The 11572-nt window shown below is 35.6% G+C and overlaps 1 protein-coding gene across 1 annotated transcript; it reads right to left on the reverse strand.

The window, feature by feature from the left end:
- Positions 1-939: 939 nt before the first annotated feature.
- Positions 940-11558, reverse strand: LOC105323274 (transcription elongation factor SPT5). The gene is made up of 25 exons (XM_011422346.4): positions 11466-11558; positions 10831-10904; positions 10330-10467; positions 9744-9834; positions 9493-9628; positions 9086-9217; positions 8867-8966; positions 8644-8778; positions 8369-8485; positions 8054-8152; positions 7307-7371; positions 7064-7169; positions 6885-6960; positions 6428-6738; positions 5906-6003; positions 5634-5703; positions 5405-5530; positions 5111-5236; positions 4788-4998; positions 4539-4644; positions 4177-4404; positions 3768-3958; positions 3134-3378; positions 2798-2893; positions 940-1473 (listed from the first exon to the last, which is right to left on the reverse strand). Exons 2-25 carry the CDS (start codon positions 10900-10902, stop codon positions 1336-1338), a joined length of 3213 nt encoding a protein of 1070 aa, XP_011420648.3. The 5' UTR covers positions 10903-10904; positions 11466-11558; the 3' UTR covers positions 940-1335.
- Between the last annotated feature and the right edge of the window lie 14 nt (positions 11559-11572).

An 11572-nucleotide genomic window follows, 5' to 3' on the forward strand; every position in this document is an offset into this window, starting at 1 on the left:
ACCGAAAACCCTTGGCTAGCGAAGATGGTGGGCTACATTCTGTTCTTTAAATTTATTGACATGTAATGAAGACTGAATGCAAATAGAGAGTGAAAATGGAGAAGTTAGCCATTTTTTTTTATTTTAAATGCCCTGGGAAAGGTTTTATATCTGGCTCCAGGGAGTGTATACTAAGGTAAAGCTATGGAATTCTGGTGACTGTTTAGGCCTGTGGGCCTATTGTATGATTTCCCAATACTCTATATAGACAAGAATCTAATGCAAAAAATTCTTTGAGGATGGGTATTGTGGTAATAGAGTAAAAGAATTGCTGGTACATGATTATGTTCTTGTGACCAACTTCAGCCAATCAGAACTGATTTTGAAACAGCAACCTAGTCATCCCCACCTTCATTATTTTGTAGAGTAATTGATTGAATATATTTTTTAAAAATGATTAATATCCCCACCACTATACATGTTCATACCTACCATTAGTATGTTATAATGCATCTATGTGGTGTCTAGCATTATATTGGGCAAATGACCCAAGAATCATTTGTCAAATATCATTGGAAATGATTTAAAATCTCTATCATCATCAACAATATACATGACTGTATATATTTTTAAGTCTCAAGACAGGAAAGTTTATAAAAGCACCCCCTTGGTTATCCCTTACTCCACATTTTATTTACATGTATACCAGTAACCATGTATATTTTAGGAATGGCTGAATTCATGGCAAAAAAGCTCTATGACATCACCATTTGTAATTATTTTTTTCCAAAAAGCTATTTTGGGACCCCATTGCTGTTTATCAAAACATTTGCCACTCTGAAAAAGAATTGTGTGTTCTAGTTCTCAATTTTTACATCAAATGTATAGGCAAAAGAAGCAAAATTGAATCCCACATGTAAATTATTTCCATATTGTATGTACATAAAAAAACCCATTAAACTGAGTGATTCAAGCTTTATTAGCTATATCAAGAAAAACTGAAGTGCACTCAAAAGCACTCTTGTTTCAATACAAGATCATTCCACATTTGACAACTGTTGATATGACATCCTTAACAATGTTCATGATCGAATAATTATACAAATGAATCACATGAAATAATGATTCTGAAAAAAAAATACATCAACACCTGATTAAAATCAGTGAAAAGCTGATGTCCTGTGTTACTATCTTTTGGAATGAGACAGAAAAAAGTTGGTACATATACTATTAACACAAGCAAGTCATCTGTATGTTGATAAAAGCATATCTGAACGAGTTCCTCTCATGGTAGAATTTCCTATTGCTTCATGATTTCCAGTGGCTAGGTGTTAAAACAAACTCGTGACTGACTGATCAGTGTCCGGCCTTACACAGGTAATTGATAGGTAACATCCTGATGTGACCGGAGTCGGTCTTGATCACGCCTTCTGTTCCGTCTATACTCAGCAGGGTACCCATCAGTTCTCTCTCCTCTCCCAATATTACTTTAGCCTAAAAAGGACAAAGAAAACACAATCAATTGGATTCCATTTAGTCTTATTATTTGCCTATTCTCAATAGACGGTATACTCATACCTGTTAACCTTTCAAAGCTGCTATGTGGGAGAATCTCCCCCTTACCAACTTGGCTAAGGGGGAGATTTTGCGTAAACGACGTTTTTTCACGTGAAATGCAAATATATATTAAAAATACTGTTAGATACCTTATTTTACCATTGTAATTAATGCATTTGCAATCATTTTAAATTTTATTATTTCTATGACTACCAGTGTGCAATTACAGCTTGTGTTGCTGTACAAGTTCAGAAAACTATTATTTTGTTTGCATGGTACAATACAAGAATTCAAGAGTGCCACTTTTTATATTAAGTCTTTCTATTGTTCAGTTTTGAACCATCACTGCATGCTGACATCTAGGGTAAACACAGTTCTATTTTCTAAAATTTATTTTGCCTATTTTGAATTTGCAGTGAAACCCAGTTAAGAAAATACCAGAAAATAATATTCATTAAAATTATTTTTTGCCTTATATATAGGATAGATTTTTAATTCACATGTATTTCTCCAGTATCATTTAAAAATGATCTCTGTTGTAATGTCTATAGCATCCCTGTAATTCATAGTACCGGTACTATAAACTTTAAAAACTCTTGTGAAATGCTTTTACACTTTTTCCTCGAGCTTCACTTTATTGGTAGCTTGTATAAACACTCAGTGTTCCAAACTCACTTTGATTTTTACCGACCGTGCTGGCCAGACAGAATTAGTCACGACCCACTGCACGTGACTTGGGTGCTTTACCTGTGCACCTGTTAAGTGACACCACTGGCTGTTATTGTTTTCTTTGGTGTTACAGAGTAAAATCAAGATGTTTTAAGCTTTCACTTATTTTTTATAAGGCCTATGCATAACTATATAAATACGTAACTGATTTAAGTCAAAACCGGAAGTAAACGTAAAAAGTAATCTGGGCTATAACATGTCATACTATGATCACGGTAGATAGTACTTGGATGGATTTTGATTTATTCAAGCTACACTGCAGCTTTTTTAGTTCAAAATGAGAGAAAAACCCGCAGTGGATGTTGAAATTTGCATGTAAAGATTCAGAATTGGGGGGGGGGGGGGGGGGGGGGGTATGGGGAAGACAAATACGATTGCGGGAGAAATTTGTCTCCCGCGCGGGAGAAAGGTTGGATGCGGGAGATCTTAGATTTTTAGGCCGTTTTGCGGGAGTCTCCCGCGCATTGCAGGAGGGGTTAACAGGTATGTATACTTTCACATGTATATTCAGAACAATGCCTTCAGTACTTACTCTATCTCCCTTCTCCGGGGACACAGGCTCTAGATGTTCACATGCTATGTTCACCACCTTGTCCTCTTCTGGTATGAATAATGAACACATCCCTCCCTACAACAATTGAGTTGTATTAAATACACCTTTCAAAGCTCAAGATTACCGGTAAATTACATGGACTATGTTAATTCCTCTAAATTTATCATTGAACCAAATGAATGTAAAAATAACTCTTTTAAAGCATCTAACAGCAAAACCATAGCATTTGCTTTAAAATTAAAGTGGAAGATACATGTATGAACAGTTCACTATGGCCGGATACAATATACAGTCACGTTTATTGGTTATACTCACTGTAACACTGCGTATTATGCCTGTCTGGTGAATCAGCTTGTGGTCATCGTGTGTTTCTTTGATTTTGACCTCGATTTCTGTGGTATGCCAATCAGCCATACTTTGGTCCATCCCTGTCCCTGGGGTGAACGGTGCCCCACCAGGAGTCATTGGACTGTAACCAAGGGGTGAGGGGGTGGTGTTTGAGGGAGAGGGCTGATATCCAAGGGGGCTGGGTGAAGCACCCCCAAAACCTGGACTTGGAGCTGTGAATAAACAACACTTTATCATAGATGATTTTCCATTAACACAATTTTGAAGTACATGTAGATACCGCCCGTCGGTGGCCTTATTGTAAGTCAAGACAATGAATTTCCCTCTTGAAGCAACAAACTTTTAACGAGCTATGGATAAATAAATATACAGGGAAATCAAACCAATATCACAATAACATACAAGGAGGCTTTCAAAAAATTAATAATCCTTATCAAAATAGTGCTACATGTACATGTTTAATAACACTGCAGAATAACAAGTTGAAATTGGTTGAATAAAGGAATCTACACATCTTTTTTAAAAATTGTTGTCATTTTAATTCAACAACCTTGACACCAACTGGACTTCTGTAAATCACTGATGTATAAATGTAGGTTACCTGAATAACTTCCTGGTGAAGGAGAAGGCTGTGCATATGGAGAGTAACTGGTGCCTGGAGTCTGTGGTGTGAATGGTCCCATTGGACTAGGGGTATCGGCTGTGTAGCCCGGTGTGCCTGGATTGGGGGTGGCTCCTCCATAATCTCCAGGGGAAGGGTTATCATCAAAGTGGTAGTCAAAATCATTGTTCCTATGATCAAAAACATTTTTATGCTTATGAATTACTTTTTAACCTTGTCAAAAGACCTCTAATTCCTCTTTAGACTGTATTAAGATATAAGTTTTCTTAATGTTTGAGTTTTTCAAATAAATACACCTGTATATTTACAATGCACAGAATCTGCAGGGATCATTTACAGTATCTAGAGCTGTAACAGCAGTCCTTAGGTACATGGAAGTGTGTGTTACCTGGTAGGTGTGTTGGGATTGGTGGGGTCCCAAGCACTCTGTCCCGGGGTTCTGCTGCCAGGCTCATGGAGTGGTGTCATACTGCCATAATTTGGAGTTCTGCTTCCATCATGTAGTGGCGTCTGTGAACCATACATCGGTGTGCGAGATCCATACATAGGAGTCTGGGAGCCGTGCATCGGGGTGCGACCGCCAGGTGTGGCAGCTGATCCAACACTCCTCCCACCACTGAAATCAGACAACAAAGAAAAGTCAGTAAAAACAATAAAACAGTATACCCCCCCCCCCCCCTCCATTGGAGCGGGGTATTATAAAGTAAGTAAAAAACAGTTGCTATTAGAACAGGAGATAAGTGCACATACACCAGGTTGCTTAGACGGGCTCTGTCCACGGATATAGTCTTACAGCTAGAGTGAAGCTCAACACGAGCCGTGGAATCTGTGGCATCCTTAACAATTCCAATGTAACCTTAAAAGAGAAGGCTTGTTAGGTCATTTAATGCATTTATTTCTATGATCAACTTTATTTCTTTATCTAACCCATAAATGAAAAACTTGTGTTAGGTGTTATTGGACAATCAAAGCAATCTGTAGGGTAATGTAATATAAAACCTTTGAAGGGTCCTTGGATGATTCTGACTGTTGTTCCAATAAGGTCCCTGTCTCTCTTACTGAGTCCTCCTCCTGCTCCTCTACCCCTCCCTGGAGTAGCACCCCCTCCTCCAGGGGCTCCACCAACTCCCCCACCCCCTGGGTGAGCAGGGCTGGATAATCTGGGAGACATGGGAGCAAACCCTGTCACTCCCAGCTGGGCTCTGTTTCCCTACAAAAGCAAATTTTTTAGGATACATTTTCTTCATCTAATTGTTCATATTTTGCTAATCAAATATACAAAAACACATAATTGTTGTTGGCAAACAGTGCAATTTTCTTACCGATGATCCACCTGCTAACACCACATGCCTGGTCCTACACACAAAGTAGCCACCATTTTCTGTCATAGTCCTGGACATCAGGAAACAATAACTCCTGTACAGATGTTTGATCTCACCTTGGCGACCCTATTGGCAGGACAAAAAACCCAAAAATAATTAAAAATGCTAAAGATTCATAGAAGCAAAATGCACACACTAAACAATATATGTCCATTATTGGTTACAGGTGTAATCAAGGATATAACCCCAGTGACCAATTCAGGGTATACAAATTTCAAATATGAAGGTATTTACCGAGTGAGGTCCATCTATGACTTTGATAACATCCTTGACTTGAATGCTGTTGTTCTCAGAATCTAAAGCTACAGCATATTTTGTGTCTCTCTTCCTTGTCACTGCTGCTGGCTTCAAATTGAGTATCTGTAAACAGAACATAGTTGCAGCAAAACACATCCAGAAACACATGGCAGAGAGTAATCAGTCAAACCAATCATATATTAGATCAGTGGATTCATCACTGTACCTTGTTGTGCATAGAGAGAATCTGGAAGTTTTCCTTTTCTAATCTAACAATGACTCCAACTGTCTGTGGACTGAAATAAATATTGATCCAGTTTAGATTCATGTGTTCAATATTATCTAGAACATAATAAGCACACATTTACTTTAAAGCTAATTACAGGTAAGGTTGCAAGCATCCCTTGCTATTGTTTAATGAGCATTCTAGAGGTACATGTAACTTAATTTTCACATGATTATTTGTGTAAGCAGCTAAAGAACACAGAGCTGACTTACTCAATCTGAACCAGGTCCCCAAACTGATACTGTCCCAGAGAGTCTACACCAGTAGCCATGTCTGTGCACAACTGTAAATCTTTGGGTAACACTTTCATCTAAAAAAAAAAAAAACCCCATAAAAACAGAATCAATTCCTGTTCCATCCCCTACATGTACATCTGCTTAAAAATTTTAAAATAATTCAATTTAAACAATTTTGCAATACCTAATCTTCATTTTGTAAAAATCAAACGTTCTCCCAAGTGTGGCAGTGAAAAAAACTATAATGCAGCATACTGTGGAATCATTGAAGTATGTTGAGACTTTATTTTTTAAGGATTTCATTAGTAATTCTTATCCAGAAATCAACATCCCAAACAAAATAATAAAATCCAGTATTTATTTATCATTAATAGAAGCAAATTCCACAAAAATACATCCTAAAAAACTTCCAATCCAGGAAAATTAGCTCCAACAAAATTAAATGATTCCACAGTGTAAAATAATATATTCCAGAAACATTCAGTAAGAACTGTGTACCTCATGCATTGTGAGATCCGAGAATAGAACCACGAGATTCTCCTCCACGCGGACGATCAGTCCAGTGTCCCCCTCATACCTCCCCGCTATCACCTTGACATGGTCACCCATCTTGAAGTGCTTCTTCAGCTCATGGGACATAAACTCCAGCGGGTCGCGGAGGTCCTCGTGTTTGGGCATCATGGTTATCTTGTTGCCGTCCACACTGATCACCTTACCCTGGAGGTGGACCAACTCCCCCTCACACACCTCCACCACGTCCCCTGGGATCAGGCTGTGATTTACCTCCCCTTGCTGCCTCTCTGGCACCACTGCAAGAAGCAAAAGGCTATTTACACATGACAAACACTTCTTTTCAATTTATCTCTTCTGACAGAGAATGCATGTTTCCCATGAATCATGTGTCCACTGTGTTTATTTCCAATTATTTTACTATGAACTAACAAATGTAACCTACATTCAACTTCTGCTCCTTCTGGGGTATCCTCAAATTTTTCCAGTTCAGCTAGAGTTGGCTTCACTCCTTCTGCGATCTGTCAAGAAAACATTTTTTATACAAATTTTATAATTTTCCAAGTTATATTTTTAATAAAAAAAAAACAGGTCATGTCTGTATAAAAATCATTCAGTACTTACAATTGCTGACATGACAAAACTTTTGAACAGAAATCCTTTCCTTGTGTAACGGTTGTTCTCAAAGAGTAGAAAATCTCCGTCACTTGATACTTCTCCACCAATGGCCCTGTAAATATGAGATTGTTCTTTTTTCATATTATACAAGTTGATGATATAGGAAAATTTATACATCTTAAAATATCATTTTTAATGTACAGTGTAAATAAAATTAATATCTATTTATTATGTATACATAAATCTTACCTGACAGCATCCACATCAAACAGCTTTTGTGGTGGTCTTCTCTTCTTTTTCCTCTTCTCTACTTCCTATAAGTACATCAACAAAAAATAGCACTGTAATTTAAATATCACCACAACTCACATTCCCATTTTGTGACAACAGCAAATCTACAAAGTGTATTGTGTATAAAATGCATGTTATGCAAGTTCAACTTCATCAAATGTATTTTACTCTAGATTTTTTTTTTTACCCGAGCACTTTATTTTAAACAGATATTAATTCCGTATGTTTAATTATGAATCTACAGTGCTCAAAATTAATTTATTTACCGTACTTTTTCTTTGTTAAACAACAAACAAAAAGTAAATAACTTAAAATACAAATAACACTTCTCAGGTTGCAAACACTCAATTTTACTGCATTTAAATTATTACCACAGTTAAAATTGTCAAATGTTATGTTAAGCTCATATAAATGATGCTTATAATTCTATTTAGCAATGACAATGAAAATGAACTTTATTCTCAATAAACTGTGTTTACAGTGTAGAGAAAATATATACAAAAATTACACTGTGAAGAAGGATTAGTACATGTACATTAACCAAGAGAGTAGCACAGGAGAGTTGGAACTACCCTTGAATAGGCATAAATCTAATTATGATTAACGGTACACTTTTAATGAACTGACACAAACTTCAACTAATTAAACCAATACAATGCAGAGAAAGAGTCAAAAACCCAACTATTTCTGCTGAGTGATACTTACATCAACGTGCACTCTCAACACGCCCCTTTTCTTGGTGTAATCAATCCGAGGAATCATCTTCAGGTGGACAATGTTCTGGGCTGGCTCAAAGTAGTCAACCTGTTTGAAAACAGAATATCACAAACTTCATACATAAGAAATAAACATACAACGTAATGAAAACTGTTCATGTACATGTATGTTATCATTTTCGATTTCTCTCTGAAGATTCATTTTGTTCTCCTAAACACATGTATTCATAAATATAATGATGAAATGAAAATGCCTTCACAAGTCTTTTTAAAGATTGAAATTATAAGATTTGCTAATGATTACCTGAGCCAGATCGTCTTTGAAGATACCTCTCTTTAAGCGGACCCACTGTCTTGGTTTTAACTGAGCTGTCTCCTTCACAACTTTTAACACATCTGTCATTTCTTTGATGGGTACCATCTACCAAAAATAAATCACACATGATACTAGGGTTCAAGAAACCTATATACATGTAAAAATTGTAAATGCATTGGAAGTTACATGTAAACAAAAAAAAAAGGAAACTTTTTAATGAATTGCAATGCACAGTATATCAACCCTCAGAAGTCTATACATACCTGTTGAGCCCACTGTCCCATGCGAAGATTTCCAATTCCATCAATGGCTTGTTTGACATGGGTCTGTTTGTAAGCCTCAATGTAAATGTATCCCTTTAAGCTTTCCTTTGAAATCACTGCTTTGATTTGTAGTGGCTTTAATGAAAAAGATTACAGAAATGTAAAAATAATCTAATACATAAATCACAACTGTTATCACATGTACATTATTCATATTCTCTACCTCATCAGTGAACTGGTAGGCAATAAATTTTCTCATCAGCTGAAGAGCTGTAGCTCTCTCTTCTCCGATTCTACACTTCACTAACCACAAGTTTGGATCTCTGCAAAAATAACAGGTAAATGAAAGAATAAAGTGATCATCATCACCATCATCATTATCTGCATCATTTCATTTAAGCTGAGTAAAAGGATGTTCAAGCTGATTGGATGGAAGACTTACTTTACACCTGGTAGAAGCCCCTGTTGTGTTATTTCATCAGACATTTCCTCTCCCTCACCAAATCTAGCAGCAACTGAAGTCTGTCCATATTTGTTTCTGTAGTATTCTTCTAGTTCATCCTCTCTTTGGGAACTGAACAGAATCAAAGCAAAGGGCATTTTCAAACATGTAGATCAAGATTAATCATGCTGTAAATAATACATAATAGTAGATCAAAATGATGCTTATCTTTGAAAATAACTACCTGTGCTTATCACTTTTGATCTTTTCCATCACTTTCCTCATTGAATTACAATTGTCATTCTATTGATATCAGTTCATAATCTCACCAATTTTCCTTCATTTTCTTCACACCAAATATGAAATTTTTCATCATTATTGCACATAATCAAACATAGCAGCAATACCTAAACAAATGTCCAAGTCTCCTGTTATTTTCAATTTCCTTGGCAGTGGGGCCCTCGTAAGAGGAGACCTTGTCAATTAAATCCTCTGCTCCCTCTTCCCATTCTTCTTCATCTTCATCACCCTCCTCATCAACATCTAAGTTCAACAAATAGAAATATTAACAGCATGTACTTTTTCCTTATGATATATATGTTTATAAAGTAAACATGCACATTTTAAACATTCTTATATGTTTTCTAGATAACCATACCAGCTTCATCTAAAATGTATCCAGCATGTCTTGGCTTCTTTTTCTTTCTTCCACTTTCCTCATAATCTTCATCCTCTTCTTCATCATAGTCCTGTATTGTACAGGTGCAATTTTAACGATTCATTGAATGCCTGTGTTTTAAATTTAACACTTAATCATGTGACAATGTAGTACATGTAATAGATATGTTTAAGAGACAATTCCTAAAAAAGTGAATGATGAGGAAATAAAATTATAATTCAAAAACAACTATCATTCCATCATGTTTTTCAAAAGATGAACTAGAAATTAACTGTCTCAAAACAAGATGCTTCAATCTTTGAAATGTTAATACCATAGCTGGCAAAAAACAAAATGTTATTGAAAGTGTAAAATTTGTTCAGTTTATGGTTAAGAGAGACATATCCAATATAAAACTGCCCAGTCTATTGTTAAGCGATACATTTTCAGTAAATACATGAACAATGATTAGTCTTGGTTTAATGGTATACCAAGATATCATTCAAACAGATTGTTGGTGCATTAAATTTCCTTTTTCTTAGTGATACTGATACATGTATTAAGGAGGCTTCAGGACAATAATTACATCTTCATCATCAATGATATCGTCCACACTGCGTCCCCGCCCTCTTCTCTTGTTGACTGGGGATCCTTCTTCGCTTCCATCATCACTGCCTACATCGCTTCCAACATCACTGCCTGCATTGCTTTTTCCATCTTCATTCTGCATTTCATATCAATGGGAACATTTTTTTTGATTGATAGCTTTCAATATGTGTGTTAAACATATCTTCACATCATTCACATAAAAGGAAATATTCTATTTTATGCAGGTATCAGTCAATCAACATTTATTTATACCCATTCTAATACACAATTCATAATGTGTATCTTTAAAAAAATATTTGTTGTTTAAAAACTAAATAATGATAAAGTTTTTTTTATAGCTTTAAACAGAGAAATAAAAATTATGTTCAAAATATATTTGTCTTTGTTTTGTATATTTAAATCCACACAAAAACCTTAGTGTGGATATATACATGTATGATAACTGAAATATGTATTTTATTTTACTTTTCATACTTACATCACTCCCTCCTTCATTTCTTCCACTCCCAGCATCAGAGTAAACACTTCCTTCATCTTCACTGTCAGACATATCTGAAGAAGACGATATTTGATTTTGAGAGCTTTCTCCTCAATCTCTCTTTTTACATAATTAGCGCTGGAGTATTAATCTTCTTTTAATTATTTATACCCTCTCCGTTCCTCAATACAGTCTATCTATAATATGATGTGTTATAATCTAAGTTAAAGTTACAAGCTTTCTTCAGAAAACCTTCAGAAGTTATAACTACTGTAGGCCTATATAATGCATAACTTGCTTTCTTGTGAGGTTATCAGCACAGAACTTTTTACGATCAGGTTGGGTCCTAATCAGTTTTAATCTTTATTGCAAGCCCATTACAAAGGTAAAGTTGTTGATAGTTAATAACATGAAATCGGTAAAAATCTTTTTAAAAAATACCTAAAACCATCTGTTAAAGTAGTGTCTATAAGTTGATAATACGTTAGAATATAAAAACAGTACGTACTGCAGTTTCATTTTAAATATGAACCATAATACTCTAATCCCCCTTAACATACTATTGTATATTTGATTCTTGCAACAAAACGCATGCCATTAAGTGTATTGAAATTAACAAAAAATTCAAGCTTTACCTGCTGAAAATTGAAATTTCAGTCAGAATATTTTGCAAGTTCGACAACCACAGCCAATATAGATGGCGCTTCATAAAACGCGTTGAAAAGTTATAGACAATTTGTAC

This window comes from Magallana gigas, chromosome 5 (assembly GCF_963853765.1).
Source record: "Magallana gigas chromosome 5, xbMagGiga1.1, whole genome shotgun sequence".
NCBI lineage: Eukaryota > Metazoa > Mollusca > Bivalvia > Ostreida > Ostreidae > Magallana > Magallana gigas.

Bases quoted from the DNA above. Each gene is read 5' to 3' on its own strand.
- LOC105323274 (XM_011422346.4), bottom strand. From the start codon at position 10,902: ATGTCTGACAGTGAAGATGAAGGAAGTGTTTACTCTGATGCTGGGAGT. The intron at 6,004-6,427 runs GTACACAGTTCT...TTTTTTTTTTAG, and splicing joins CGGATCTCACAATGCATGAG to ATGAAAGTGTTACCCAAAGA. The intron at 4,405-4,538 runs GTATGTGCACTT...GTCTGATTTCAG, and splicing joins GCCCGTCTAAGCAACCTGGT to TGGTGGGAGGAGTGTTGGAT.